General features: G+C 64.4%; 4 protein-coding genes, 1 long non-coding RNA gene and 1 other non-coding gene across 8 annotated transcripts in view; 3 read left to right on the top strand and 3 right to left on the bottom strand.

Annotated features, from left to right (window-relative positions):
• Positions 1 to 457: 457 nt before the first annotated feature.
• Positions 458 to 2,673, bottom strand: PRR22 (proline rich 22). The gene is given in 4 exon segments (XM_038567634.1): positions 458 to 1,238; positions 1,241 to 1,599; positions 1,952 to 2,014; positions 2,117 to 2,673. Coding segments are annotated over 4 exon segments (1,314 nt in total). The 5' UTR covers positions 2,247 to 2,673; the 3' UTR covers positions 458 to 476.
• Positions 2,419 to 8,534, top strand: LOC111091393. 2 transcript variants are annotated; one of them, XR_005375200.1, is made up of 4 exons: positions 2,419 to 2,596; positions 2,854 to 3,852; positions 4,448 to 4,545; positions 5,926 to 8,534. It is a non-coding gene; the product is annotated as an uncharacterized LOC111091393 (long non-coding RNA). The 2 variants fall into 2 exon arrangements; XR_005375199.1 differs by having other exon boundaries at positions 5,922 to 8,534.
• On the bottom strand, positions 2,818 to 8,431 carry DUS3L (dihydrouridine synthase 3 like). 2 transcript variants are annotated; one of them, XM_038567633.1, is made up of 13 exons: positions 8,286 to 8,431; positions 6,893 to 7,166; positions 6,143 to 6,655; positions 5,558 to 5,599; positions 5,303 to 5,455; positions 4,901 to 5,017; positions 4,616 to 4,681; positions 4,418 to 4,528; positions 4,077 to 4,173; positions 3,812 to 3,887; positions 3,268 to 3,456; positions 3,062 to 3,190; positions 2,818 to 2,970 (listed from the first exon to the last, which is right to left on the bottom strand). In XM_038567633.1, the coding sequence occupies exons 2-13, from the start codon at positions 6,941 to 6,943 to the stop codon at positions 2,898 to 2,900; spliced, it is 1,617 nt and encodes a 538-aa protein (XP_038423561.1). In that variant the 5' UTR covers positions 6,944 to 7,166; positions 8,286 to 8,431; the 3' UTR covers positions 2,818 to 2,897. The 2 variants fall into 2 exon arrangements, with proteins under 2 accessions (XP_038423561.1, XP_038423560.1); XM_038567632.1 differs by lacking the exon at positions 8,286 to 8,431 and adding an exon at positions 7,831 to 8,045.
• A 7,600-nt stretch (positions 8,535 to 16,134) lies between the features above and the next one.
• LOC119864770 (neurturin) overlaps positions 16,135 to 27,658 on the top strand; it is a 14,200-nt gene continuing 2,676 nt past the window's right edge. The window contains exons 1-2 of the mRNA XM_038567625.1: positions 16,135 to 16,204; positions 26,906 to 27,125. Coding sequence (XP_038423553.1) covers positions 26,957 to 27,125 — 169 coding nt within the window. The 5' untranslated portion in view covers positions 16,135 to 16,204; positions 26,906 to 26,956. The remainder of the gene's footprint in view (positions 16,205 to 26,905; positions 27,126 to 27,658) is intronic.
• LOC111091392 lies at positions 20,060 to 25,691 on the bottom strand. Its single transcript, XR_005375197.1, has 4 exons — positions 25,573 to 25,691; positions 22,465 to 22,585; positions 21,582 to 21,707; positions 20,060 to 21,025 (listed from the first exon to the last, which is right to left on the bottom strand). It is a non-coding gene; the product is annotated as a 3-galactosyl-N-acetylglucosaminide 4-alpha-L-fucosyltransferase FUT3-like (transcript).
• The window catches only part of NRTN (neurturin), a 19,193-nt gene continuing 18,522 nt past the window's right edge, over positions 26,988 to 27,658 (top strand). The window contains exon 1 of the mRNA XM_038567626.1: positions 26,988 to 27,125. The gene's annotated coding sequence lies outside the window, so the exon portion shown is untranslated. The remainder of the gene's footprint in view (positions 27,126 to 27,658) is intronic.

Genomic DNA, 27,658 nt, shown 5'->3' with positions numbered 1-27,658 from the left:
GCCCAGGGCCTGGGGCAGGAGGCCCTTCCTCCTCTGCAGGGGAAAGCAGCAGGTGGCAGTACGGGTGGGGCTGGGGGTGGGGAGGGTAGGCCTCATCTCCAGGAAACTTCCTGTCCCTCTCCCGGCAGCCCTTTCTCCACCAAACACGCGGGCAAGAGATCCTTACAGTGCAGTCCGGATGGCGACTCCCGACCTTCCAGAAGCAGCCCCCACCCACACCCCTGCAGGCTGACTCCCAATTTTCTGGGGCTGGGAGAGGAGGGATTCAGAACTGTGACGGCCGGGCTCCCCAGCTCAGCTCTGGAAGTCCATCCCCCAGGAGGGCCTTACCCTGCTGGGCCTTACCCCGTGACCCTGGCCCACTGTGCCAGGGCGGAGGAGGGGATCGTCCTCCATGTCCAGCCTCAGCCCACTGTCCCCGGGCCCCGGGCCCTGATGCCACCAAGTGGACAGTGAGCTGAGAGGTGAAATCCATTTTAATGGGGGGGGGCTCCCAGGTCCTGCCTGGGCCCCGAGGGGGCGGCGCCGGCCAGGCCCACAGCCTGCTTGCCCTTGCCTCCCTGCCTCCCCTTCTTGCTGGATGAGGAGCCGGCCTTCCTCTTGGGAAGCTCAGGTCGCACCACGGGGGCCACCACGTTGGCGGCTGGAGGCCCCGGGCGGGGCGGCGGCTCCTCATCGAGGGCTTTGAAGTTGAAAAAGCAGTCCACGTTGGACACGGTGTCCAGGATCTCGGGCACGCTGTAGTCAAAGGACAGCAGCTCGTCCGGCAGGTGCAACGAGCGGATGTCGCTGGACGAGTCGTCCCCGCCGCCCCTGCTGTCCGGCAGGGCAGGCCCCGGGGCCTTGCGCGGGTACCCCTCGGGCTCGGCGTTGCCCGGCAAGCAGTCGAAGAGCTTCATGGCATCTTCCAGAAGCACCTTCTCAGGCAGCACGAAGGCCCTGGCTGCCTCGGGGGTCCTGGCCTCACCCGCCCCCAGTGGGGCTGCCTCTGCCTCAGCCACCTTGGGCTCCGCGGCGCCCGGCGGGTACAGCAGGGCCGACCCGGCCCCACCACCCTGCAGCTCCTTGGAGGGGAAGGCCAGGGGCTCACTGGGCCCGTGGAACTGACTGAGGCGGCCCTTGAGGTGGCCATAGGCGCCGGGGGGCAGCGTGGCCTCAGTGGGGAGTGTGATGAGCAGGGAAGGTAACTTGTTATCCTTGGGGACAGGTGGTGGGGGCGGCGGCCCCAGGCCTTCTTGAGCAGGGGTGGAGGCAGCTCCATGTAGGCAGGGGGCCCCCCATCCCCCACAAAGCCCAGGGCCTCTGGCCCAGGCCCCTCAGGTGGGAAGTAGGGCAGGAAGTACTGGGGGCCCCCGGGCGCCGGCTGGTAGTGGGGATATGGCGGGGGTGGGGGCGCTGCCACGGGGGCCTTGAGGTAGTGCTGGGGCTCTAGGAGGTAGGTGCCTGGCGAGGCGGGGCCCCCAGCCGGAGCCCCGGGCGGTCCCCCACCGCCCACTGCTGTCAGCTTGTACAGGGACGACTGGCCGAAGTCGGTGGTGGCCCACTCGATTCGGTAGATGCGAGGGTCAAAGAAGCACCCGCAGGGTGCCATCTGGAAACCTGCAGGCCAGGGAGGGGCAGCCCTGAGAGGAGCTCTGGGACCCACCTGGGGGAAGGAGTACAGGGTGGAGGGGGTGAGGGGCACAGCCCAAACCTCCGGGACCCATCTGTGGGATGGGGACAGAAATTCTGCCTTTGGGGACCCATCTAGGTGTCAGAGGCCCTCGGCATCATTTTGGGGACCTTTCTAGTGAATGGGAGGTACAAGCTGGGCCCTTGAAGACCTGTTTAAGGGACAGGAGACACAGGCCTTACCCTCTTGGGGCCTCCTAGGGCCAGGGGCATGGGCAAGAGAGGCCCAGATCCCTCTAAGCCACCCGAGTCGCATCAAGGGTTGAGGGGAGGCTGGTACCTGCCGGAGGGGCTGGAAAGATCTCTTTATCCAGGTTTGGGGGCTGATACAGGTTGGAGGAACCTGTGGACGAAAGCAGGTGGGTGGGTGGGGGTCCTGAGCCCTGGGCCCCCACCCCGTCAGGCATCCCCCACCCGCCTCACACCAACATCCTCCAACGCGTACCCACAGTAGGAAGAGGCTCCGTGCAGGCGGGAGCGGGCTGGCTGCCTCGCCCCTCGGTGCCATCCAGGCCCTGGGGGCTGAAGCCTTCTTGGGGAGCTGTAGGCGCATAGAAGGGTTTGGGGTGCTGCATGGGGAGGCAGGGGGCCCGGCCTGGGGAGGCCAGGAGGGCAGCAGGTGGGAGCACAGGCAGCCCACCCGGACAACAGGTTCCGAGTCCTACAGAGTTCTGTTTGCCTGGTTACTCTGGGCGGCGGGTTCCAGGCTGCGGCCCGCCCACTGGTCGGGATTCCGAGTATCAGGAGGCGGGGGGTGGGGCGGGGTGGGCAGAGAGCAGATGGAGAAACCAAGGCAGCCATGGATAGGCCTCACACAGGGCGGGGCAGGCCCGGACTCAGTCTGCTCCCTCCTGCCCTTGCCAGCAGTGCTCTGGACAGCTCCAGGGCTGCTTCCTCCCGGTAGCCTGCCCTGATCCACACCCACGTAGGCCAAGGCCCCTGCCTCGTGGGCCCTAGTGGTTTCTTAGTGGCTAAAACCTCTCTGGGCCACAGTAGTGGAGGCACAGGGCTGGGCCCATGGGGGCAGCTGGGAGACTCGTCAACGAGAAAGGAAAAGTAACTGCCGGCGACAGGGCCAGCCCAGTGTGGAGACCAGGCTCCCCAGAGCAGGAAGGGGACAGCTCAGGGGTCACAGAAAGGCCAGGGTTTTAAAAGAATAAAATTTATTGTCTTCTCGTGCAGCAAGAAGCCCTGCTGGCCCTCGGACGCCCCCTCCCGCCCGGTGACTACTTGTACGCGTTGGCCTTGTGCTTTGGCAGAAAGACGAAGTTGGGCGGCACAGGTCCCAGCAGCATCTCACTGTGAAGAGGGCAGGGAACAGGGTCAGGCCTGGGGTCAGGCCCACCGGCCCCTCGGCCTCCCGCACCCGCAGACTTCGGTTTCCTGGCACCTGATCCGGATCCAGTCGGCCGCCTTCTGACTGGCCATGAGCGTCTCCAGGTAGTCTCGGCCCAGGTAGTAGGGCGGCCGCTCGTTGATCCTCTGCGGGAGCCTCTCCAGGAGGCCCACGGGCACGTACCTGCGGGACGGCGGGCACGGGGTCAGGCCAAGGCGCCCCCACCCTCCACCTCCACCCGCATGGCCTCCAGCAGCCACCTGCACAGGAAGGAAAGCCACTCGAGGAGGAAGCGGCGGGTCTTCTCCACGCCCTGCGTGTCGGAGCCCCAGTGCTCCAGGCCGTATCGGGTGAAGTCCTGCAGGATGGCCAGGCGCTCGGACGACGAGATGTCCCAGTGGCGCTGCTCCTTGATCTCCGTGAACAGCCACGGCTTCAGCAGGGCACCCCTGGGAGGGCGGGGCAGGGTGGCATCAGCGGCCTGGCAGTTGGAGCCCTGGTCCCTGCCTCCCCACTGTGCTCAGCCAACTTTCTAACCCCAAGAGTTCCAACCCACAAGTGCACGTGTGTCCGGTCCCCTCTGCTCCAGTGGCTATGACTGTCTCTCTGCCCCCCATCCTGGCAGAGCCACCTGCTAGGGACAAAGCGCAAGGGAGAGGGAAGCAGACAGGCTGGGGCTCAGCAGCGGCTGCCGGGACAAGACTCAGATGCACCCTCACCTTTGCCCACACCGCAGGCCGGGCGCTCGGCGGTGGCTCCGGCTGGTTCTCTATAGCCACCCCCCATGGCACAGAGCACACTTACCGGGCAATCATCACCCCGGCGACGCCAGTCTGCATGGCACGGTTGGCATCCTCGTACGACAAGATGTCCCCGTTTCCTGAGGGACAGAGGCTGGGGTCTCAGGGAGCCGTGTGCAGGCAGGAGCTCCAGGGGAGTTCTCGCCAGCCCAGTGGCTCCCAGTGGGGCGGTGCAGGGCAGGGTCCCAGGGCAGGGGGAGGTGGCCCAGGCACGCGGCCCCTGAGAGCAGGGCCGGTGGGAGGTTGGAGTGGAGTGGCAGGGGACCCACCGAACAGGGGCATGGGACTGGCTGCCGTCACACACTGCTCGATGTACTGCCAGTCGGCCAGCTTGGTGTAGCGCTGCTCCCGAGAGCGACCGTGGAGCTGAAGGGGAAGCCAAGCACGGGGAGGGAGAGAGGATCCAGGAGGCGGAGGATCAGACACAGAGAGAGAGACCCAGAGAGATCAAGAGGGACAGGCTGAGAGGGAGAGACAGGGAGACAAAGAGACAGACAGAGACAGAGGGGAAGCCAAGAGAGCAGGAGGGAGGGGCCGGGGGAGAGACACCGTTAGGGAGGGCTGCCGAGCACTCCCGAGGCCCCCACACCCTCGGTGCCCCGAGACCCACCGTGACCAGGGCTGCACCCCACTCTCGCAGCTCGGGGAGCAAGCGGTGTGCCAGGTTCACGCGCTCCTGGACGCCCGTGCGGATCTTCACTGTCAGCGGCACGTCCAGCACCTGCGGTGGTGACTGGGGTCAGTGGGCCCTGGGGCCAGGTGGGGAGGGCGTAGGGGGCAGTGTCGGGGAGGGCGTCCAAGCACGTACCTGGTTCATGCCGCGGACAATCTGCTGGAACTTGGCCGAGCGGTTCATGAGGGCACAGCCCCCGCCCTGGGAGAAACGGGGGTGGGGTGGGGTGGGGTGGGCTGGAGCAACAGAGGGCAGGACGCAGGCTGGCCCTGACCCCCTTCTCTGCCTTCACTGTCCAGATAAGGAAACCAAGGCACAGTGGCTCCCACGGGTCCCCAGAGCCACAAGCGGGAGCAAGGCCAGGTCCCAGGCTTCTGTCCCCCCCCACAGTGTAGAGGCCCAGGGCCACGTGGCCACTACCTTCTTGTACACAAGGTCAATAGGGCACCCGACGTTGATGTCCACGAAATCCACCTCGATGGTACGGTTGAGCAGCTCGGCACACTTGGTCATGGTGTCAGGGAAGGCGCCCTCGAGCTGCGGCAGGTGGCGGGCAGGGGCTGAGGGGCTGGTCCAGACAGCCCCTGCCCACTATGGGGATCAAGCTGGTGGCCCTGACTCCCCCAAGTGGCCCTGCGCCACGGCCAGCAGCCCTCAAGGGGGCATCGGGTCAGCCCTCGGGCCCACGGCTGAGGCAAGAAGGGTCTGGGAGTGACTGAGTCAGGCCTGGGGTTGGGGAGATCTGACCCTGAACGTGCCCCAAAGCCAGGCAGCCAAGACCCCTCTGCCCTTCCCACCTCCCTCCCTCGGGGAGGCACCAACCTGGACGCCAAAGACGTCCTCGCATGGGTGGCGTCGGAGCAGGGCCCACTCAGACGTCTGGCCCTGCAGCAGATTGGTGCACACGGCCATCTCCCCGCACGTCACGTCGGCCCCGAAGCGTTTACAGATCCGCCGGAAGGGCAGGTTCCCGCACTGGGGGCAGCAGGAGACACGCACATGTGAGGGTGCAGCAGGCAGGGACCCCCGGCACCACCCACCGGGCGGGGGCAGACACTGGGCACCAGGCCGACCTACCGTGGTGAGGGGGGCCAGGTACAGCTTGCCACCGATGTCCAGCTGGAGGCAAATGAAACCCAGTGAGGTTCGCCCTTCGGCCCTGGCTCACGGGCCTCCCCTCGCCCCAGGCCAGGACGTGCTTTGTCCCGCCCTGCCCGGCCTCTCCAGCCTCCTGCACCTCGGGGCCTCCGCACCAGGCGGCGACTCCCCGTGTGAGGACTGTTCTGTTCCCCGTGCTCTCCTCCGCAGCACAGCTTCCACCCAACAGGCAAAACCACGGTCCCGGTGCCCCTCCTTCACCCTCTCCACCCCCCGCCCTGACTCCCTGGGGCTGGGGAGGGGGTGTCCAGCTTTTTCTTTTCTAAAAGATCTTATTTGTCAGACAGAGATAGAGAAAGCACAAGCAAAAGGAGCAGCAGACAAAAGAAGAAAGCAAGGTCCCCACTGAGCAGGGAGCCCGATGTGGGACTCAATCCCAGGATGCCGGGATCCTGACCTGAGCCAAAGGCAGACGCTAAACCAACTGAGCCACCCAGGTGTCCCCATGCAGTTCTTCTGCCCCCATAATTCCAGTGGGCTCAGCAGGGAGCCCTGACCACGTACCTTTCTCTTCTCACAAGGCCGCAGCCTCACTATATCCTCATCCGTCAGGGGCCCACAGGTCTGCACCGAGCTGCTGGCAAGGGCACCAGCGCCTGGCTCCAGGAGGGCCTGCTGGGTGTCACCACCATCCTGCCCCGGGGCCCCTTCAGTCCCTGAAACCTCAGGGGTGGCAGCAGCAGGGGAAGGGCCTGTGCCGGGGCCCCTGCTCAGCTGGCGTAGGGCCTGCTCAGCGCGCTCGAAGCGGACCTGGCGCTTCCGCAGTTGCTGCTGCAGGGCTCTGTCCAGGCCGTTGCGGACTGGCGGGGCCTGCACCCGCTCTTCCCGCACCAGGTTCTGCCCTTCGGGCCCCAGGTGGGCCCCAGCAAAGCGGCAGGTCACGCCGTAGGGGCATCTGCCAAAAGTCTCGAAAAGCACACAGCGGGGGCCCAGGTCCGATGGCTTGGTCTCCAGGTAGCGGCCCACGTCGTGCAGGAAACGGCAGCGGTCGCCAAAGAAACACTTTGCAGCTGATTCCTGAGAGGGAACCACGGGGCCATGAGGGGGGGCAGGGAGAGGCCAGGCAGCCTGAGTGTGAACCTCAAACTCCTCCCCCCACTCCTCCGTGTCCTGCGTGTGCAGGTCAGGCACCCAGCAAGTCTGAGTGTCTTCATCTGGGAGAGGGGAACAATAACACATCACAGCTTCCTGAGCACTGAGTCCGGGGGCACAGAGACTCCGACTCTAGGACTTCCAAGCGGCAGTTCCACTCACCTGGACCAGGGAGGGGCAGAGCCTATTCTTGTCGTAGTGGGTGGGTTTCATGTGGGGCCGGCCCTTGTTCTGGCCCCGGGCTCTCTTCTGAACCTGTGGCCGCTCCCCCAGTTCGGCCGCCTCCCCCGCCTGCCCATCTTCCAGTCGGATCCGCTTGGCCTCAGGCTCAGCCAGGTCATTGCCACCGGGCTCTCCGGCCTCGATTTCCTGGCTGGGTTTCTCCTGCCCTTTGGCTTCCAGGAATTCGTGGAACTGCTCCTTGGTGGTGAGGTACCTGCCGGCACAGAGGCAGAAGGAGACGGGCTGGAGGAGGGAGTCCTTTTTCCAGCTCAGATGCAACGGATGCTGGGGGAAGGGGCTGAGAACACCGGCCCTGCTTCCGTGCCTCTGCTGATGGGTACCGCAAATACTGAGAACGGCCAGCTCCAGCCAGGGCACACCTCAAGGCCACAGGCAGAGCCTATTTTGTCCCTGTGTCCCCCTGCCCAGGGGGTTGAGCCAAGCTACTAACAGGCATGAACATTCCTGGCCACATCCGGCTAGAGAAAACTACATGTCCCGGCATGCCTTGCAATGGGCCCACGGCCGCCACATTCCCCAGCGTGCCCCACGGCCCTCGCTTCGGTCACAAGTCCCCGCCCGCCGCTGAGGCTGGCAGCAGGTGCACAAGGCTACTCCCGCCAGGGCGGAGACTACAGTCCCCAGCATGCACTGCGGCCCGAGCCTCCAACATGCCCGCCCCCGCGGGCACCGCGGTGTCCTTCGCACACGTGACAGCCCCCAACGTGCGCCGTCCGCTCCGACTCCGCGGACGCAGGAACGGCCCGGACTGAAGAGCCCGCGAGCTGCCCGCCGGGCCGCCGCCCCGCCGCCCCGCATGCACCGCCTGTAGGTGCCGGGGAGGCCTCGTGAGGGTCTCCCCGGCCTCGTCGACTCACTGAGGCTTAATGGGCGCCACGCCCCGTTCCGGCGCGCCAGCCGCCGCGTCGCCGCCGCCACCACTTTCTGCCGGGGCCTCCGCCGCTCCCTCCGCCATCAGCCCCCCTCACGCCCGCTCTGGAGTGCGGCGGGAAGGGCTTCCGGGTCGCGAGTGCGATTTCCCGGTCGTGCCGGGGAAACGCGCATGCCTGGGGCGCTCCAGCGGACGCCATTGTACGCGCGTCGACGTGAGGGGGCGGGGCCTGCGGGGGCGGAGCCTCGGGTCCCGCTTAGGGTACGGGGCGGAGCGGCCCGCGGGGTGCAGCCTCGGGTCCCGCTTAGGGTACGGGGCGGAGCCTCGGGTCCCGCCAAGGGTAGCGCTGCGGAGCGGCCCGCGGGGTGGAGCCTCGGGACCCGCCTAGGGTAGCGCTGCTGAGCTACCTCCTACCTACGGGAACGGAGCCGCGGGTCGCACCTAGGGTAGCGCTGCGGAGCTGCCCGCGGGCCGCGCAGGTGCTCAGTGGCTCCCCCTACCGGCCGCCGCCGGCCCACGAGAGTATTCTACAAGCTTTAAAAAGACGGACCCCCGACGACCGGACGCGAGGCATTAACGGCAGATGCCTAGTTGAGCGTCTGTCCGCGTGCCAGAGGCCGCCCTCGAGGCCGGACGTGCAGCTGTGCCTGCGGCGGCCGGTCGTGCCCCTGAGAGGTCGCGAGGGGCGGGGCGGGGCGGGGCGGCTCCCGTCGCGGGCCTCGGCTGCCCCCTGCAGGACGGCCTGGGGACGAGGCCCCGCTGGCCAGCTGTGCTCGCGCACCTCCACCCACGGAGCTCGCTCGTCCCTCCCCAGACGTCCCCTCCCGAGGTGCCCGCCCCGCAGCCCTCTGAGGTTCCACCAGGGGTCTCCTCCCACCGTCCCACAGGCATCCCCGGCCACTCTGGGGAGGCAGTGGGATGGGTGGGGAAACTGAGGCCCACAGAGGGCTGTCTGAACGTAGCCTCCCCTCTCTGGGCCTCCAAGGGCTCCCCGGCTCTCTGCCTTGCAATGGCCTGTGCTTTCTGTATGTGGCAATCAAGGAGGGCTTCCTGTAAGCGGGGGGTGGGCGTGTGTGTGTGGACTGGCCGTTGACAACAAAATTAAAATTAATAATGTAATGTTAACTGCTCAGTATGACGATATGGTTTAAATCGTTTGCCAGTAGCTCGACAATTACTCAACATTTACTTCTAAGCCCTTTTTTTGTAAATAAATGTTTTATTCATGAGAGTCAGAGAGAGAGGCGGAGGGAGAAGCAGGCTCCATGCAGGGAGCCCGACGTGGGACTCGATCCTGACACCCCAGGGTCACACTCTGATCCGAAGGCAGATGCTCAACCGCTGAGCCAACCAGGCATCCCCTAAGCACCCCCCCCCCTTTTTAAAGATTTTCTATTTATGCATGAGACACAGAGAGGCAGAGACACAGGCAGAGGGAGAAGCAGGCTCCATGCAGGGAGCCCGACCGACGTGGGACTCGATCCCGGGTCTCCAGGGTCACACCCTGAGCCAAAGGCAGACGCTCAATGGCTGAGCCACCCAGGCGTACCCCCCCTAAGCCCTTTTCTGGCATTAACTCACTTATTCTACTCTCTGACCTTGTGCAGAGGGAACAGGCATTCATCCCAAATCCACCTGAATCCATGGGTCCCAGAGGTCCCTGGCCAGGGACCACCCCACTGCCCTGAGCCAGAGACCAGGTCATCAGCGTCCCCCCCTGCCTCTCCCCGCATACCCCGTGGGTTCCTGTGTCCTGCCCCCTGTCCTCCAGAGCCTCTCTCTAGTCCATCCCCTCTCCCATCACTGCCCCGCCCCCCACTTCAGGGCCTCATTCTTCCATCTTACCCCCAAAGCCCCACCTCCCAGCCACAAATCTGACCAAGGCCCTGCTCCCAATCCTTCCATGTCTCCCTACTGCCCCAGCCCTGTCCCAGAGCCCCCAAGTTCCTACAGGACCCAGCCCCTGCTGCCTTCCCCAGTTTCATTCCTCATCACCCCCTGACTCCCTAAACTCAAGCACCAATTTCATTCCAGACCTCCCGTGAGCCAGTCGGACCTCTCAGCCTCTGCATGTGCTGTTCCCTTTTGCAGGAAGTCTCTTCCCTGCTCCCAACCACCTTGTTCATTCCACTCACCCTCTAGTTCTCTCCTCCTTTCCCCCTCCCTGTCCCTCCTCCCCCCTCCTCCAGAAGCCTCTCTAACTCCCCTGCTGGGGATACTGCCCCCTTCAGGCTCTGCAGCTATCTGAGCATCACCGCCCCCCCCCCCCCCCCGCCCCGGGGAATCATGGCCCTCAGCATCCTGGTGCCACCTGGCCACATGCCATCTTCCCCACTGTACTATTAGCTCAGAGAGGGTGGGAGTTGGGTCCACCGCAGTCACTCCGTGTCCCCAGCACCCAGCACCAGGCCCAGCACACAGTAGGTGCCCAACAAACATTTGCTGAGTGAGTGGATCTTCTTGTGGCTGGGAGACTGAGGCACAGAGGGGCCGAGACCTGATCTAGAGGGTCCTGCCTTCACTGAGGCTGTGGCGGGGGGATGAGACCTTCCCAGGTGTCACCCTGGAGAGTGCGGGGGACACTCAGGAAGATGTCCCTCCTACCCTGAACCAGGCCTGAGTCGAACTCTGAATCCCCTGCCTTGACCTATTTAGAGAAGCAGAAAGGAGGCAGGTGGCACAGGGGCCTCTTATAGATGGGGACACTGAGGCACTCAGATGGGGGGAGGCAGGGCCTGGCGAAGGCGGAGCTGGCCTTCTCGCCAGGCGCTGTGTGCGCTGCGTGCACTCGCTCTCCCCCTCTGTCTGTTGGTCTCCGTCTCCCTCTCTTCTTCTGCTTTTCTCTACCTCTCTGTCTCTCTCTGTCTCTCTCTGTCTCTGTCTCTCTCTCTCTCTGAGTCCCTCTTCCCTGGCTCCCTGCTCCCTCCCTGTGTCTCTCCCTCACCCTTTCCCTGTCCCTCTTAGCCAGGCCGGATGGGGTGGCAGCAGCAGGGCAGGTGCGGCCCCGGGCTCAGTGCCCGTTTCAGCTGGGGCCACCCCGGATTTGCGGCTGCGCCTCCTTTATCTGGGGCTGCAGCTGCCCCTTATCTTCTGGCTTCAGGACACGAGACAGGGATTAGGGCAGCCCAGGCCAAGGACGCGAGACAGCAGGGTTGGGCGGCCGTGTGGCAAGAGCCAGGGTGCTGGGGGGGGTGTGTGCCGCAGGGCACCCTCAAGCCTTGGCAGCTGGGACTGCTGCACATGTGAGCGGATGTGTTCGTGTGACACTTTGTGCCATTTATGGCTTTTGCCTGTGTGATGGTGTACACACATCTGCAGCTGTGCCTGGAGATTGTGTGTGACTGGGGGTGTGGGTGAATATGGTTGCTTCTGAGTGTGGGGGAGTGTGTGTGTCTGTGAGTGCGTGTCTGTGTTTCTCGTTTGTGTGACGGTGTGTACACATTTGTGGCTTTTTGTGCACGTGTGTGAGCGTGTGCCTCTGTGAGCCTCGGCCCTGCCCCACGGGTGCCCGCGCAACCCCAGGCCCAGGCCCCACCCGGCCGCCTGCCCTGGCTCCCTTGGGCTGGCCTGATGGCTTTCCCGCCTTGCTGACCTGCGGCCCTTGGGGACAAGGCCCCTGGCCTGTGGCCTGTGGCTGCAAATGGCCCTACAGGGACGGCCGCCAGCCCTGCTTTTCCCATCCTCCCTTGCCTGGAACCGGCCAGCATCTTCCTGCCGCCCACGGGCCTCAGAGGCCCCTTCTGGCCAAGGCCACCAGCTCCTCCTGGCCCCCAGGGCCCTCGCTCTGCCCCTGGGCTGTGTCCCCTGTCAGGGCTGAGGCCCCTCTCCATTCAGCGTGGTCCAGCTTGGGGGCAAGGATGACTACTGTCACGTTAAGAACCCCGAAGTCTAGTTTCGGGGAGCCTCTTGGCTAGCCATGGGCAGCTCTGTGCTGTCCCAGGGACCCCCCGGCAAGCCCTCTCACTTCAGTGACAGCGACACTGCCACTCCCTGAGGGTCTGCATTGGGCACAGAAAGAATGTGGGAGCAATTTCACAGATGAGTAAACTGAGGCCCGGCAATCTCTGTTACCAGCTCACAAAAGGGGGGGCACGCTGAAGGTCTGGAGCTGCTCCAGCTGGGGGTGGCGGGAGAGAGAAGCCACGGAGGGCTCCGGGCCACCTCCACCCCTGCAGCGCTGGTTCCTGGGGGTCGTGAGGTACAGCCCTGGGCCCGCAGGGCCTGGACCAGCTCCTGGTGCTAAGATGGAAACTTCTCCACCAGCCAAGTCCATGCCTTGGCCAGCAGCCGCTGGCCTCCCAGAACCTCGGCCTGGGCCTCCACCAGTGAACGGAGCATTCCCCTTGGGAGCAGTGACCGCGCAGGAAGGGCAGGGGGCCAGCCTCGGGGGTCAGGGGTGGGGGGAGCGGCCAAGGCAGTGGCTGAATGTTCCAGAATCATCCAGCCCCAGGTTTGAGCCTCTTCCCTACTGTGTGACCTCGGGTCAGCATCTGGGCTACTCTGATCTCCAGGTTTCACAACTGCCAAGTGAGCACAGTGCCACTCGGGGGCGGGGGCATCGCCCGGAACTACCTTGGTGGGGGGTGGGGGTGGGGGGCATCCGAGGAGGCGACGAGGGAGCGGAACTAATTGCCAGGCAAACACCGCGGAGGGCGGGCAGGTGACAGGGCCTGGGTTCTGGGTGCACCTGTACTGTCCCGCCCCTGCCTTGGCCTTGACCCCAGCCGCAGGGGCCACGCGCCCCCACATGCCCCCCCGCTCCTCGCCCAGCCTGTCTCTGCGCCTACGTGCGCTCGGGGGGACCCAACCCCACGCAACCCCCGGGCTGCTCTGGAAGCCAGGGTGGCTCAAGGCTCGGTTCCACCCACCCCCGCCCCACAGCAGCCACAGTCTGGGAGAAGGAAGGTTTAAAAATAAAGCATTGTAAATACCCGTGTTTCCTGCAAATAGAACCAGCCCCTGGATCCCCTTGGCCTCCCGGGCAGCCGGGCCCAGACAGCTCCTCTGAGGGGGGTGGGGGCCACAGGGAGGGCGTGTCTGTGCGCCCCAGTTCCCAGCTGCCGTGTGAGTCAGCCAGTGCGACAGGGTGTCTGTCACCGCCTGTCCAGGGGGTGACAGGGTGTGTGGGCTGGTAACAGACAGTGTCCAGAGGTGCTGGGTCGCGGGAGGCGACACACCGGTGTGTGAGGCTGTCAGGACGGAATGAACGTGAGCCACCGGGGGCCCCGTGGGGCTGGCCCCGAGCAGAACAGGGTTCCCGGGGGCCCGAGTGTGCTGGGGTCTCCACCCGTGGGGGGAAGGTGGGCGTGTGTCCTGGTGTCCCGCCTCCCGGCTGGCCCCCCACAGCCTCACCCTGGCGCCCCTGCCCCTGCCCCTGCCCACCCCAGAGGAAGAACCGAGTTTTTCAAGTCACTGTTGCCAGGGCAACCATTTTACGAGCGTCCACATGGTGGGCACATGTGTGTGTCCCGCGCCCCATGTGTCTGCAGGCGCCCACCCCCAGGGCCTCCAGCCAGGGCGGGGCGGGGGATACCAGCGGTGTGGGGTGAGCAGGAGGTGGCCGGGGGCAGCTGGTGACAGCTTAATGGTGGCTGGTCGGGGCGGGGTGGGCTCCTGGCTGGGCTGCATGTGTGCGAGGGGGCTGTGCCTCCCAGACTGGCCTAGCACGTGCGTGTGCATGTGTAGACACGCACGACAGTGTCTCGGACTCTCCTGCGCTGTGTGGCTGTGGGATAGGTAGTGCGTACTCCTGCACTGTGGCCATGGGTACCAGTAGCGAGCGTGGAGTGGGTCACACTGTGTGCCGATGTGTGTATTAACGTGTGCCGTGTGTATTGGCAGCAGGTAGCATGGGAGTGTGTAACGATCCACCGAGTGTGCATGAATGTGCATGAGCAATCAAGAAGTTCCTTTGAGGGCCGATGGGCTGAGGGTCCTTTGGGTGTGAATATTGGGTGTGTCTGTGTCTCTACTGGGCACTGTGTGTATGTGTGTGTATGTGTATGTGTGTGTGTTAGGGTAGTGTGAGCTTCGTGTCCATGTGCATAAGCGTGTCTGGCTGGAAGTGAAACAAGGACACCTGTGTGTGTGTGTCCATGCATGTCCTCGGGCAAGGACAGGGGTGGTGCTGTTCTCATAAAGGGTGTCCCAGGATGTGTGAGAACAAGGATGGCCCAGGGTGTGACCCCAGCCAGATCGAACATTTGGGGGTCTGTGTGTGAGTGGCCACGGGGGAGGTCAGACCTTTCTCGTCACGCTAGGACGTGCGTGTCACTGGGAGTGAGCACGGGGTGACACGGATAATGGCAGACATTATTGCTCAACACCACCCAGGGACAGTTACTCATATTTACTCACTCAATCTTTACTACAACCCTATTAGGGTCTATTAATAATACCCTGTGTTACAGGCCGAGAAGCTGAGCCACATTCAAGATGTACCCGCCCAAGGCCGCACAGAGCAGACACCTGTGCTTCCCATCCTGGACCAGGACCGGGGGCTCCAACGCCACCACTTCCGCGACACCTGCTCATTCTTGTGCCCCCACCCTACCTGCAAGCTCACATCCTGGCCTACTCCTGGGTGGCTGTGCGCAGACCCAGGCGTCGCCCACCCGCATGCGCCCCAGTGCAGGGGTGAGACTGAGTGTCTCCTATCACCGCGTAGGCGGCATAGTAGTGCAAGCTGTACAGGCCCCTTGGGGTGTGTGTGTGTGTGTGTGTGTGTGTGTGTGTGTGTGTTGGCGGGGAGGGGAGGGGAGGCGAGGAGAGGGGGGAGCTCCTAGGAAGGTCTCCTACCCAGACCAATGCCAGGGCTGCTGGGATCAGAGGAATGCAGGCGGCCTGGGCCGGACGAGGAGGCCCCAAGAAATCAGGCGGCAGGAGAGAGAAACCAGAGCAGCGGGCCCCGGGAACACAGGCGGCGGCGGCCGGGAGCGCGCGGGAAAAGGCCGCGGCGGGGGCCCGAGGGCGGGGCGGCGGGGAGGGTGTTTCGGTAACTAGGCCACGGCGGGGCGGGGCCGCGGCGGCTCCAGCCCCGCCCACCCCCCGCCCCGAGCCGCCTGGCGCCGCCAGGGGGCGCTGCAGGAACGCGGAGCCGTCGGGGCGGGGGCGCGGCGGGTCTGGGCGCGCAGGTGGGGGCGCCCCGCGGGGTCCCGGTGCGCAGAGAGCGCGGGGGGAGCCGGCGGTGGGAATGGGCGCCGCTGCGGGGCGCTGGGTGCAGCCCGGGCAGAACGGCCGCTTCGTGAGGGGCTCGGTGGGCAGCGGCTGTCCTCAGTCCTAGGGTGCCACTTACTTACTGTCTTAGGAAAAAGCTTTGGGTCTCAGTCCTCTAGAACGGCTCTGTCCTGGGGGCTTCTCTGGATTTCTGGAAGGAGGGCCTGGGGCGGGACTAGCAGGACCCCACAGTCTTCAGCGGGGCAGGAGGGGGCTCTGGCCGCTGTGACCGCCGTCTGGGGTCGTGCTGTGACTTAATGCCTCCGAGGAGAACCGGGGAGGGGCTTCTCGCGGCCCCGGATTTAGGGAAGATGCGCCGTCTTGGGTCTGTGGATGGGGGGCAGCAGCTGATTACGGGGGCGCTGCTCTGGAGGTTCCCTGGAGGGGCTTCCTTGGTGAGAGTACTTCTCGGGGCCCTGCCTTCCGGAAGGGGACCAGGCAGGAGCCGGCGTCTGACAGTAAAGCCAGATCCTCGGCAGAGTGTGGGGCGCCCAAGGCCGCCGGCACTGGCGTCGGGGGCGCTGTGCCTCCTATCCCAGAAGGGAGCCCTTGGGGAGGGGGCGCCGCGGGGCCCCGGGAGGTCCCCTGCCCCGGGGCGCCGTGGCCCCCGCACCCCCGCCACCTGCGCGCCGCCCGCCCCCCCTTGGGCGGGGGCGGCTCCCGTCCCGGGAAACCCGAGCCACCGCCCTGGCCCCGCCCCCGGCCCCGCCCCCGGCCCCGAGCCGGCCCAGCCGTCCGCGGCGGGAGCGGCGGAGGCGGCGGGAGAGCGCGCCGCGGAGCCGCTCCGAGCGCCCGGGCCCCCCAGCGCCGCAGCCCCCGAGCCCAGCGCCGCGCGCCCAGGCCGCCCGCGCCGTCCGTGCGCCCCCGCGCCCCGCGCCCCGCGCCGCCGGCCGTCCAGGGCACCCCCAGCCCCCGCCCCAGCCCGGCCGGGATGGCCGCAGCCCGCGGCTGATCGAGCCCGGGGGGGCCCCATGGGCCGGCCCGCGCCGCGTCCCCCCCGCGGCCGCCCCCTCCGGCCCGGGCCCCCCCGGGCGCCGCGGGCCCAGGCGGCCCGGATGGCGGTCGCGGCGGCAGGGGCAGGGGCTGGGGCCGGCGCGGGCGGCAGGCGCGGCCACCACTGACGGGCAGTCGGGCTCCCCGAGCAGGTAAGCAAGGGCAGGCGGGGGGCCCGCGGGGGGCCGGCGCTGGGGGGGCCCGGCCCGGAGGACGGGGTGGGGGGCTTCCAGGGCTCGGGATGGACCGGTAGCTTCCCTCCTCTGGCGAGCCCCGGCGTGTGGATGAGCGCGGGGTCTGGGGGCCACGGGTCCGCGCACGGCGGGGGGGGCGAGGTGGGCAGGGCGGCCCGGGCCCGGTGCGACGGGGCGGGCGCGCCTCTGCGCCCTTGGACCTCCAAGTGTGCATCTGAAGCGGGGTGGGCGCGGGGTGGGCGCGGGGTGGGCGCGGGGGCAGCCGGAACCCCCTCTGCAGCCTCTGCGAGGGCGAGCCCCAGACGCCGCGCTGCCTTGCGGTGCGCCGGGGGCCGTGGGGGGCGTCGGGCCCGCAGACCCCAGCCGGGGAGCTGCCGTCGGCCCAGCTGCGCGCAGAAGTAAACATCTGTCAGTGGCGCGTTCCAGCCGCCGCCGCCTCCGGGGACACGGTGTCCTCCGGTAAGGGCCCGGCTCTCTCGGCTCCGGGAGCCGCCTGTGCAGCCACAAGAGGGCGCGAAACCCTTTTTTGGGGGGAGGGTAGTCCCTTAAGGGCAAAGACGGGATTTGAAGGCGAGGGGGCTGTGCCTTCCCGGCTTTTTTAAAAAGGGCATCTCTTCCTCGGGGTGGCCGCAGAATTCCCCCAGAAGGTGCATGTGGGGGTCAGGAGTCACTAGGCAGGGGCGGATGCAGACAGTTGGGCAGATTTGGGGGGAAGAAGGAGGCCACTCGCAGGGGCGGGTGGCACGGCCACCGCTTCCCCAAAGAAGCAACAGCATATATTGTGGTGTCACTGGCTGGGCTCTGGGCCTGTGGCTCCTTGCATGGCTGGGACCCCAGCCCAGATCCGAAGAGCAGGGCCAGGGTCCTGGGAGGGGGGAGCTGGAGGCTGACCCCTGACTTTAACTCACTCCTGCCTGCCTGCCCTGTCCTGTCTCTGCTCAATCCTTCTCTCTGTGTTCCATGACACTCTTTGTCTTCAAGTGCCCCAGGCTGAGGAAGCCCCGATGGGGCGTGACTGGTCTAGGCGGATGTCAGGATGTCCGCGGAGGGAAGACTCCCAGCTTTGCCCGTTTCCCCTCACCCCCAGCCCCTTGCCTCGGGGCCCTTTGGACACCAATCCCCATTCCCTTCATCCTCCAACTTCTGAGGTTCAGGGTTCTGAAGCCCGCCCAACCCCCCCTACTCCCCGAGGCCTTCTAGCCTAGTCCTAGTGACAAGCTGCAAAGAGATTGTTCTAGAGGTACAGGGACGCGAACACAACATCCCCCTCTGTGGCAGGGCACCGTGGCCGAAATTCCACCATCACTGCTTTCGGGAAACAAGCAGAGGACATAGCTTTCAAGAGTCTGGGGCAGGCAAAGGAACGAGTTTGCAGCCAGGCACAGGGACACAATCAAGAGACTGTTCCCCCACATGTATGTTGGATGGTGATGGTGTGGCTGACTGTTGGCGGCGGGGCTTGGAGGCCCTGTCCTTTAAAGAAGACACACTTAGACCCCAGGCTGGAGCCCAGAGTGGGGAGCAAAGGGCCTACCTCAGGGGTAGGAGGATCGAGGGAGGCTTCCTGGAGGAGAAGGCATTGGGGCTGGGGCTGTGAAGGATGAGTAGGAGTTTTCGAAGTGGGGAAAAGAAAGGGCCTTCCAGGCAGCAGGAACTGCACGGACAAAGATCCAGAAAATAACACGACTCGTTTTAGAAAATCCAGAGTAGGGATCCCTGGGTGGCGCAGCGGTTTGGCGCCTGCCTTTGGCCCAGGGCGCGATCCTGGAGACCCCGGATCGAATCCCACGTCGGGCTCCCAGTGCATGGAGCCTGCTTCTCCCTCTGCCTGTGTCTCTGCCTCTCTCTCTCTCTCTCTCTCTCTCTCTCTCTGTGACTATCATAAATAAAAAGAAAAAAAAAAGAAAATCCGGAGTGTCCAGGTGACTGTGGGAGGGAGAGACCACTCTGAGAGGTGGGCAGGGGGAGAACTGGGCTGGGGCATTTGGATCCTGGAGGTTAGGGCTGGAAACAGGGCAGGGAAGAATGGGTCTTTCAGGCATCTGGCATCCCTGGGCCCAGCCTTCTTTGCTGTGACCATAGATTCTTCTGCAGACGCATCTTTCCTGGTCCCCAAGGTAGGGCCGAGGGGTCTGGGCCCCCAGGGGGAGCCCCACGTGGGGAGATGGGGGGCAGCTGGGGTCTGCCCTCTGCCTAGCGAGCACCAAGGAGGCATCGGGCGGGCCCGGCGGGAGGCTGTCTCTCCCCAGTGTGCAGCTGAGAAAACTGAGACTGGGTGAGCCGAAGGGATCTTTCCTTCATGCCCATGTGTTTCCTGAGCAACGAGCTGCTGCGTGCCACGCTCTGTGGTAGGATGACACACAGGATAGGACAGGCCTGGGGCCTGGTACTCCTGGGGGTGGGTGAGGGAGTGGACGGGAGGCTCCCAGACCAGCCAGCCGGGTCTTCAAAAACTCCTACTCATCCTTCATAGCCCCAGCCCCGATGTCCCTCCTCCAGGAAGTCTCCTCTGACCCCTCCTACCCTGAGCTGGTAGGCCCTTGGTTCCCCACTCTGGGCTCCACCCTGCGGTCTAAGTCTATCATCTTGAAGAACAAGGCCCACGAGCCGTGACGTCAACGGCCACACCGCTACTGTCCCACGAAGGTTTTGGGGGGGTTATTTCTGGGAGAGGTTACTTTCAGGGGAGGTAACAGCTACGAAGGAAGCCCGGCGGGCGACAGGAAGCAAAGGTATTCAGGAGCGGAAAGATCTTCCCTTCAAGTCCAAGTGAAACCAGGCTTCGGGCTGGTTCTGGAAGAAATGAGACAAGGGGGTCCTGCCCGCAGCCAGTGGGTCTCGCTTCCCAGTTGGGGAAACCGAGACCCAAAGGGAGGGCACCGTTTGCGCCTGGAAAGCTCAGTGTGTCAAGGACCCGAGGTGGACATTGTTTTGTTTTGTTTTTAATGTTTTTAAAAATTTATTTATTTATGATAGTCACACAGAGAGAGAGAGAGAGAGAGAGAGGCAGAGACACAGGCAGAGGGAGAAGCAGGCTCCATGCACCGGGAGCCCGACGTGGGATTCGATCCCGGGTCTCCAGGATCGCGCCCTGGGCCAAAGGCAGGCGCCAAACCGCTGCGCCACCCAGGGATCCCTCGAGGCGGACTTTGAACTTGGGGGGACGGGGGTAGAAGAGATGACTCGGGGTGCCCTCCTTCCCAGGAAGCCAATGTCAGGGTCCGAGTGGCATCTGAAGTCCGTGCCTCTCTGTTCCCCCTGCTGTCCCATGGCCCGCTTTGTGTGGTGCCCTCCTGGCCACCCCCCCGGGGGATCCATGTCCCTTGTGCCACCCGCCAGGCCCCACAGCAGCTGCTCAGCTGTGCCAGGCCCGATTAGGCTGATCCTGTTATCCCTCCCACCCCAGGGAGCCCCCTCCTGCCCCCCCCCCGGCCCGGCCTGCTGCGGTCAAGGTGGGAATTTTACAGGCCAGCCACACACGCTCTCCAGCCTGGCCTCCCTAAGAACACGCTCGCGTGGCAGCAGGTTCACGAAGAGGGCCCCGGGCACGTGGGGGCATCGGGGTGAGGGTGGGGGTGGGAATAGAGAGCTGACCCTGCAGGTCGCGTGGCCCCGTCGTCCCCCCACCTCATCTCCCCATGCTGCCCTGCCCCCCCTTTGCTCCTCCAGCTCCCTCCGCCTACAACACTCTCTCCAGATCTTCACTTGGTCTCAGCTCAAATGCTGCCTCCTACAAGAAGCCCCCTTGGCCTCTCAACCTAAAGAGGCTCCCCACCCACCCCACCCCCCTCCGGTCACTATGACTTCACCTTGTTTTATTTTGTCGTGCTGCTGACATCCAGATTACCTTATTTATTTATTTATGTCTTCTCTCTTACCTGCCCCCCCAAACCCTGATTGGACGGGCAGCTTGGCAAGCGTGGGGCGCAGGTCGGCCTGGGTCCCCTTGAGCTCCCTGGCTGGCCCAGCACACAGTAGGCGCCCAGGAAGGCTTGGTCTGATGTGTCGGGCGCGGAGCTGGGCCTGGCACACAGGGCTTGCTGCCACGTGGGCACTTTATTTACTTGCTGGTTCTGCTCTGCTGCGTGTCTTTGGGAAAACCTGTCCTCTCAGTGGACGTCAGCCCCTTCACTCCCCCAACAGGCAGGACCTGCCATGCCCTCTGGCTGCTGCCATCCCCCTCAGCATTACCCTCGGCCACTCAGGTCCCAGGGCCTGCGGAGGCATTTGAGAGAACAAGTTTGGAGTCAGAGTCAAGTTCAACCTCAGCTCGGCCGCTATCTTCCTTTCCTTCTTTCTTCTTTCCAAGCTTTTTCCACATGGTCCCTGCATGGCTCCATCCCATGACCCTGAGACCGTGACCTCAACCGAAATCAAGAGTCAGATGCTTAACCCACTGAGCCACCCAGGTGCCCCTTATTTTTGGTATCACCTTGAGCAAGTGACTCTACTCTGGGCCTCAGTTTCCCGGCGTGGGGAATAATGACATCTTTTCCAGGGACTGCGGGGACCATTAAACATGTGGAAAGCACTTAGCACAGTGCTCGCCACTGAATAAGCGTAATAGCCAACGTGGTGGGGGCGTTAATGTTATTACTGTTGCCGTTAGAGAGGCCGTGTGGTACAGAGATGAAGAACGTGGAGGGGGTCTTGGGGCCAGGACTTTGAGGGATGAGTAGGAGTTCACCTGACTATCTGTATTCAAATCCCAGCTTGGCCACTTACACTTGTTTGATCTGGAGCAAATCACTTCACTTCTTTGGACCCCAGTTTCCCGACCTACAAAATGGAGAGAAAACAGTCCATACGTTGCTATGAGTTATTATGTAGAAAGTGCTTGAACAGTACCCATAGGGCTGTGTGCTAGTGCTAGTGTTAGCTATTATTATTATTTTTTTAAGATTTTATTTATTCATTCCTGAGAGACAAAGAGAGAGAGATGCAGAGACACAGGCAGAGGGAGAAGCAGGCTCCATGCCGGGAGCCCGACGTGGGACTCGATCCCGGGTCTTTAGGATCACGCCCTGGGCCGAAGGCAGGCACTAAACTGCTGAGCCACCCGAGCTGCCCTATTATTATTATTTTTTAAAATATTTTACTTATTTATTCATGAGAGACACCCAGAGAGAGGCAGAGACACAGGCAGAGGGAGAAGCAGCCTTCCTATCGGGATCCCAGGACCCCGGGATCATGCCCTGAGCAAAGGCAGATGGGCATTTGCTTAACCACTGAGCCGCTCAGGCGTCCCTATTATTATTATTGCTACTATTATTACCACGGGGCAGTCAGCACAGTCCTCCCCAGAAGTCACTCTCTCTGTCTAACCACCTCTCACCTTCACTCTGTCTTCACCTTCAAAGATAGACGCAGAGTCCCCTCGGACAAGTTCAGAAGCCCAGACTTGATTCTCAGAGTAGCAGGGAGCCAGTGATGATTCTAGCAACTGGGCAACAGACAGCTTCTGGGGGGGGTGGGAAGAAGCAAGGCTGGGCTCTGCCTGGAAGGTTGACTGGGGGCATTTGTGACTGCACGCCCCCCCCGCCACGAGGCCCCTGCAGACGCGGCATCGGAACCAGCTGCACTAGCCAGATGTTCCTGGTTTGCCCCCAGATGTGTGTCGCCGGCTCGCGGCTGCCCTGGCCTCCCCATCTCCACCATGGGGCGGGGCCGGGCCCTGGGGCCTCGCAGGGAGGGGGCACATTTTTGTGGGCTGTGGAATTTGTTTCTTGTTTCACAGGACCATTGAGTCTTGCCTTGAGAGAGGCCGAAGTGCTGCCCCTCCTGCTCTCAGTTTCCCCATCCCTGGAGCCCCCAGGGCCCACGTCGGGGGAAGGAGAGGTGCAGAGCTGCCCCAGGAGTTGGCCCCGGGGTCGGCCCCCGAGCTGTCAGCACTGGAGGCAGGAGCACATCAGAGGCCAGGCCTAAAGGACCTCACTGAATGAGCTGGGCCCCCCCAGATGAGGGAGGGGTGTCTCAGGCAGCTCACTGTACGGGTGGGGAAACTGAGGCTCCCTGCCACTGTGTCATCCAGCAAGGAAGACAGCCTTCCAGAACCCCGGCGCTGCAGGGTTCAGACACAGGTCCCCTCCCCCCACATCCGCCCTCATGGCTTCTCAGCCTGGCTCGCTCTGCCCTTGGGCAGTTACGACAGCCCCGCGAGCACCCCTGCCAAGCTCCTCCGGGTCCCCCCTACTGTTCCCGCAGGGGCTGGGTGGCACCTTTCAGGGAGATCCCCAATAGGAAGGCCAGGGAGGTGTCCTGGGGTGCGATGGAGAAGGAGGAGGGTGTACGTGGAGTGAGGCACCACGTGGAGACCGAGGAGCAGCAGCAGGCCCACACCTGTGTGAACAGAATTATTGAAGCCAGCCCTTGCCTTGAAAGGACCTCGCCCAGCCTAGCCCTCCAAAATCCCTCAGTCCAGAGAAGATGGATGTGAACCCAGAAACTATGCCAGCCTGGCTGGGTAAGAGGGGGGACCCACAGCTGGGGATCCAAGATGGGAAGCCAGGATGGCTTCCTGGAGGAGGACCAATAGGACCCAGGGCTCTGAGGGATGCCTAGGAGTTTGCCAACTGGGGGCAGGCCCCGATTCAAGGCGTCCCTCAGACTGGAGAGATCAGTGGATGGACGGAAGTGTCCCCTTCCATCCTTCCTCTCCCTGGGGGTGAGCATGAAACAGGTGCCTCCCTGAGGCCAGGAGCTCTGCAGGAAGGAGGCTGTTGACCTCGAGAACAGGTATGCCTGGCCTGTGTCTCCTGGGAGCTCCACTGAAAGGTGGAGCCTCAGGGCGTTGCCTGGGCACCAGGATAATGAGCAGAATTTCTTGGCCCTACAAAGGAGGCTTCCAGAAACACCCACATGCCCACACCCTCACTCTATCTTTACCTTGGATGATTGGAAGGGCTTGCCTGGCTGTGTGACTCTGGGTTACTCATCACCCCTGTCTGAGCCTCGTCTCAGCCCCAGACACATCTGTGGTCTCCAGCTAGAAGTGAGGGCCTCCCTGAAACCACTTCCTGCAGTTCAGGCTGTCACGGCCCCAAGAAAGGAGGGTGCTCCCTTCCCTGGGCAGTGAGAATCCTCCAGAGTCTGGACATTTTCTGGGAGCTGAGAGGAGACCGCTGGCCAGGCCCTGTCCGGGAGCACGGAGGCTCCTGAGATGCAGGCAGGTGAGGCCTGGGCCACGTACCAGTCCCCGGGACGGGGCAGTTCTCTCCTGGGTCATCGGCCTCCTCTGCTTCCCTTCGCCTCACAGCCCATCATGCCTCTGTGCCGATCACTCTGTGCCGAGAACCTCCGTACTTGAGAGCCCAACGGCACCAGTGGAGCATTCACAGGTGTGTGCCCGAGTGTCTGGGTGTGTGGCCAGGATGTGAGAATGGCAGAGACAAGCAGGTGGCAGGCCCGGTTTGGCGCCAGGCCAGCATGTGAACAATACGGGACACCCCAGGCCCACAGGTTTGTGTGCATGAGCGTGCACAGGTCCCAGGGCCCAGGAGAAGGCTCAGGAGTGGCACACCTGTGTGGCCATGCCTCTTCCCCATGCCAGCATGCCAGAGACAATGTGTATTTTTCCCCACGAGTGTGAAAACGCTCGTGTGGGAGCTCCCAAGAGTGCAAGAGGCTAAGAACATCTGAGTGGCCGGGAGTGTGAGACAATGGGAGTGTGACAGCTCCAAAGGGCAAGGGCAGCTGGCCTGTGCAGTATGAGAGTGTACAAGTGTGAAAACATGCTAGTGTCTGTGAGCATGGTAGTATTCAAATATGATAACCTGTGAGTGTGGTGGAAAATGCTCACATGTGAGCATGTGTGAGTGTGAGATACACCGGCATGTCAACATGGCTGTCATAATGTATGACAGTGTAAACATGCCTATGTGTGAAGGTTCAAGCATATGAGTGCAAGACACTGGGATATGAGCCGAGTAGTGATCAGGTGTGTGTTATGAGAATGATACAGTGTGTGATTGTGTTCAAATATGGGAGTATAATCATGTTTGATTATATGATTGTGAACACACCCAATTAGTGATTGTGGTTGTGTCTGTCAGCGTGATATTACTTGAAGATGTGAGTAGTAAAAACTTCTGGGAATGTGATAATATAGGAATACGTGTATGACAATGCCTTCCCATGTAAGTGTGCTCCTGTTTGGATGCAAGTGTGAAAACAGCCACCCATGTATGTAGGTGTGTTAGTGGGCTTGTGTGTGTTGCAACGTGTAAATGCCCATGTGTATGTGAAACACCTGAGTGTGCAAGCCCCATCATGTTGGAGTTGGTGAGCAACAACACAGCATGTAAGAGGGACAGCATTTGAGGCAGTGAGGACAGCCTGTCCCAGTCTGTGTGGCCAGGAGGGTCTGGGTGTGCACGGGAATGAGCACCCAAGTGTGTGTCTGAGGACGTGAAGGCCAAGGGTGAGTGAGTGTGAGCACCCACCCCCCAGCCAGGACCAGGGGGCTCCAGGACCCAGAGAAGCCCAGAAGGCACACGCGGCCCCCTCCCCGAGGCCCGTGCCACACCCCACACCTGCAGCACCCCTCTAGGTCAGGCCCTTGCCAGAGACAAACCAGTTGGGTGACCCCCTTCCTGAAAGGCCCATTGTTAAGAGACGCTTATCAGCCACACCTACCGGGCCCCTCCACCCGGGGCCCTCCTCTTGCCTGCCCCCCAAGAGCTCCAGGGGGGCTGCAGCTCCAAGGACACCGGGGGCTCTGGGCTGGGCCTGCTCTAGGCCGAGGCCCATCAGCCTCTGCACCGCCCCCCATGGGAGGCCCTCCGCACACACAGGAGCAGAGGCTGGCTCCCTGCAGGGGCCTCCATCCAGCCCAGTGGAGATAGCGAGGCAGACAGCCGCAGGATGTGCCTGGGACAGTGGGCAGGGGGTTGGGGACACAGGGCAGGCCCTCCTTTAGGGCAGAGGGGCAGGTTTGGGCACCCAACCTGAGGCTGTCCCGGCTGCCGGGATCACCTTGACTATGGGATATTCTCCACGAGGCCTACGAGGCCTGGGTGACCTGCCCGGGCCCCTTCCCCGCCCCCTGCTCCCTCTGATCCAGCCACACGCGCCCTAGTGTGCCCCCAACAGGCCGGGCGCCCTCCAGGGCCTGCGCCTCCAGGCGCCCCAGCTTTCCCTCAGGCCCCGTGTGGGGAGCTCCTTCTCCCTGTGCCAACAAACACAGACCCACCCCCAAGCCTGGCCGGTCCTCAGGGGGACTCCACAGCATCTGCCCGGAGCCGGCCCAGCCCATGCGGGCGTCCTGCCCAAGAACCCGGGTTCCGATCCCAGAGCTCCTCTAGCTGCGCCCTTGGATAAGCCCCTACCTGTTTGGGCCTCAGTTTCCCAGCTGAGAGACGGAGATCCGGGTGCCTCCTTCGGGGCTCAGCACCCGGGCTGGTACACAGCAGGCGCTTAATCACTGTCCCCTGATACGGGCCCAGCGCCGGGGATTCCCTGGGGCGGGGGGTGGGGGTGGGGAGTGGCGGGGACCCGCGGCTCCAGACCCCCCGCCGCGGGGTCCACGCAAAACCGAAATGCAAACGCAGCAAGCGCGGGCTCGGCGCAGTGGCCCTTGGCCTGGCGGCCCGGGGAGCGCGTGGGGGCGCCCGGCCCCCCACAGCCCCGCGCGGGCGCTGAGCGGCGTCCAGCCCGGCTCTCAGCGTTCCGTGTAAATGTTTACACCGGGCGGGCGGCCAGGCCCCGCGCGGCCCGACACCAGGCTGCCGCCCCGGGAATGTAAACGCGGGCTGGGGCCGCGCGGAGGCGGCGGCGGGGAGCGGCTCCGCGGGGTGGCGCCGGTGCGCGGGCGTCGGGGCACCTACTCTGTGCAGCGAGCGCGCCGCGACCTGCGGGCCGGCACCCCGGCGTCGGTGCCCGAGTGGGGCCCGCTCAGGCCACCCCGGGGGCCCGGGGCTGGGGGCGAGGCCCCGGGGGAGACGGCCGCCCCGTCCAAGCCGAGACGGAGCGGGGAGCGGAGAGGGGCCGAGGCGGTGGAGGGGCGATGTGCTGGGTGGGAGGACCGCACTGTGCAAAGGCTGGGGTGCCGGGGCGGCGGCGGCTTCGGGCGGCCGCGGCCGCTTGCGGGCATCACTTTACCTGCTCAGAGAGGGCGGGGCTGCACACCCGGGGACCCCAACGCGTAAGGGGCACCCTCCACCCCGGGGCTCCTGCCTCTCAAGCTGTGCTCTAAGCACCATCTCAGCTCCACCCCGTGGTCCCACAGCGCCCCCTGCTGGGGCGCCCACACCCCCCTCCAGGCTGCCCCCAAGCCTACTGGGCTCCAGCCACCGCGGCCTCAGGCTGCATGGGCCCCCGTTGGTCTGTCCAGGCTCGGGCCCTTGCACCGGCTGCTCCCCGCTGCTGCGATGCCAGCGTCCTGTGCCTGGCTGAGATGCCCTCCTCCTTGTTCGGGTCTCAACTTCCATGGCTATTCAGGGAAGCACTGTGGGACCCCCGCATGGGGGTGCTTCCCCTGCCACCGCCCGCCCGGCACCCGCCCTCTTCGAGGGCAGCATTTTTCACGACCTTGTGCAGCGGGTTCCTGATGAATCGTGTGGACGTTATGACTGATCATTACGCAGAAGTGGATGGAAATCAGGGGCCCCGCCGTGCCCCCGGTGCCTGGCCCAGCGCCCTGTTCGCGTGCGTTCCCTACAGGCAGACGGACGGAGGCCGCGTGGCTGACCACCCGGGGCCCGCAGGCCGAGGATGCAGCGCTGGAAGGCGGCAGCCTTGGCCTCGGTACTCTGCAGCTCGGTGCTCTCCATCTGGATGTGCCGCGACGGCCTGCTCCTCAGCCACCGCCTGGGACCCGCGCTGGCCCCGCTGCGCCGGCCGCCTCGCACCCTGGACGCCCGGATCGCCCGCTTGGCCCAGTGTAAGCGGGTCCCCGACTCGGGGGCGGGGGGCGGCCGGATGTGGAAGTTCCTGCAGGGGCCACAAGCAGGCTGAGTGTAGCGGGGCTGGAGGAGGGCGCAAATCCCCGCGACGGCCTGGCGGGGTGGGAGGGGGGGTGGGCAGGGGAAGGCGGGCGGGGGGGCGTGTTGCAGGGAGCTGGGGTCTCTGGGCTCCGCTGTCACCAGGAACGAGGCTCCGGGGCTGCGGGGCCAGGGCGCCACCGGGAGATTAGACCCCAGCGGCCTCCACCGCGCAGCGCAGGGCGTGGGGACGAGGAGGCAGGACCCGAGGCCCAACGCGCTGCGGGTGGACAGGGACGGGGTGGGGGAGACCCCGAGAGACCTAGAAATGCAGAGAGAGACTGAGACAGGGACGCACGGAGCCCGGGACACGCACCAGGGTGGGAGAGACGCGGCGGGAAGGGCCGGGGCGCCCAGGTGGAAGTGCGGGCGCCAGGGGCCAGGCCGCCCCGCCCCCAGCCCGGCCCCGCCCCTGCTCAGGCCACGCCCACCT

Source organism: Canis lupus, chromosome 20, assembly GCF_011100685.1.
Source record: "Canis lupus familiaris isolate Mischka breed German Shepherd chromosome 20, alternate assembly UU_Cfam_GSD_1.0, whole genome shotgun sequence".
Lineage (NCBI taxonomy): Eukaryota > Metazoa > Chordata > Mammalia > Carnivora > Canidae > Canis > Canis lupus.
The sequence above is the reverse complement of the archived record's forward strand: the minus strand, read 5'-3'. Positions and strand labels throughout refer to the sequence as shown.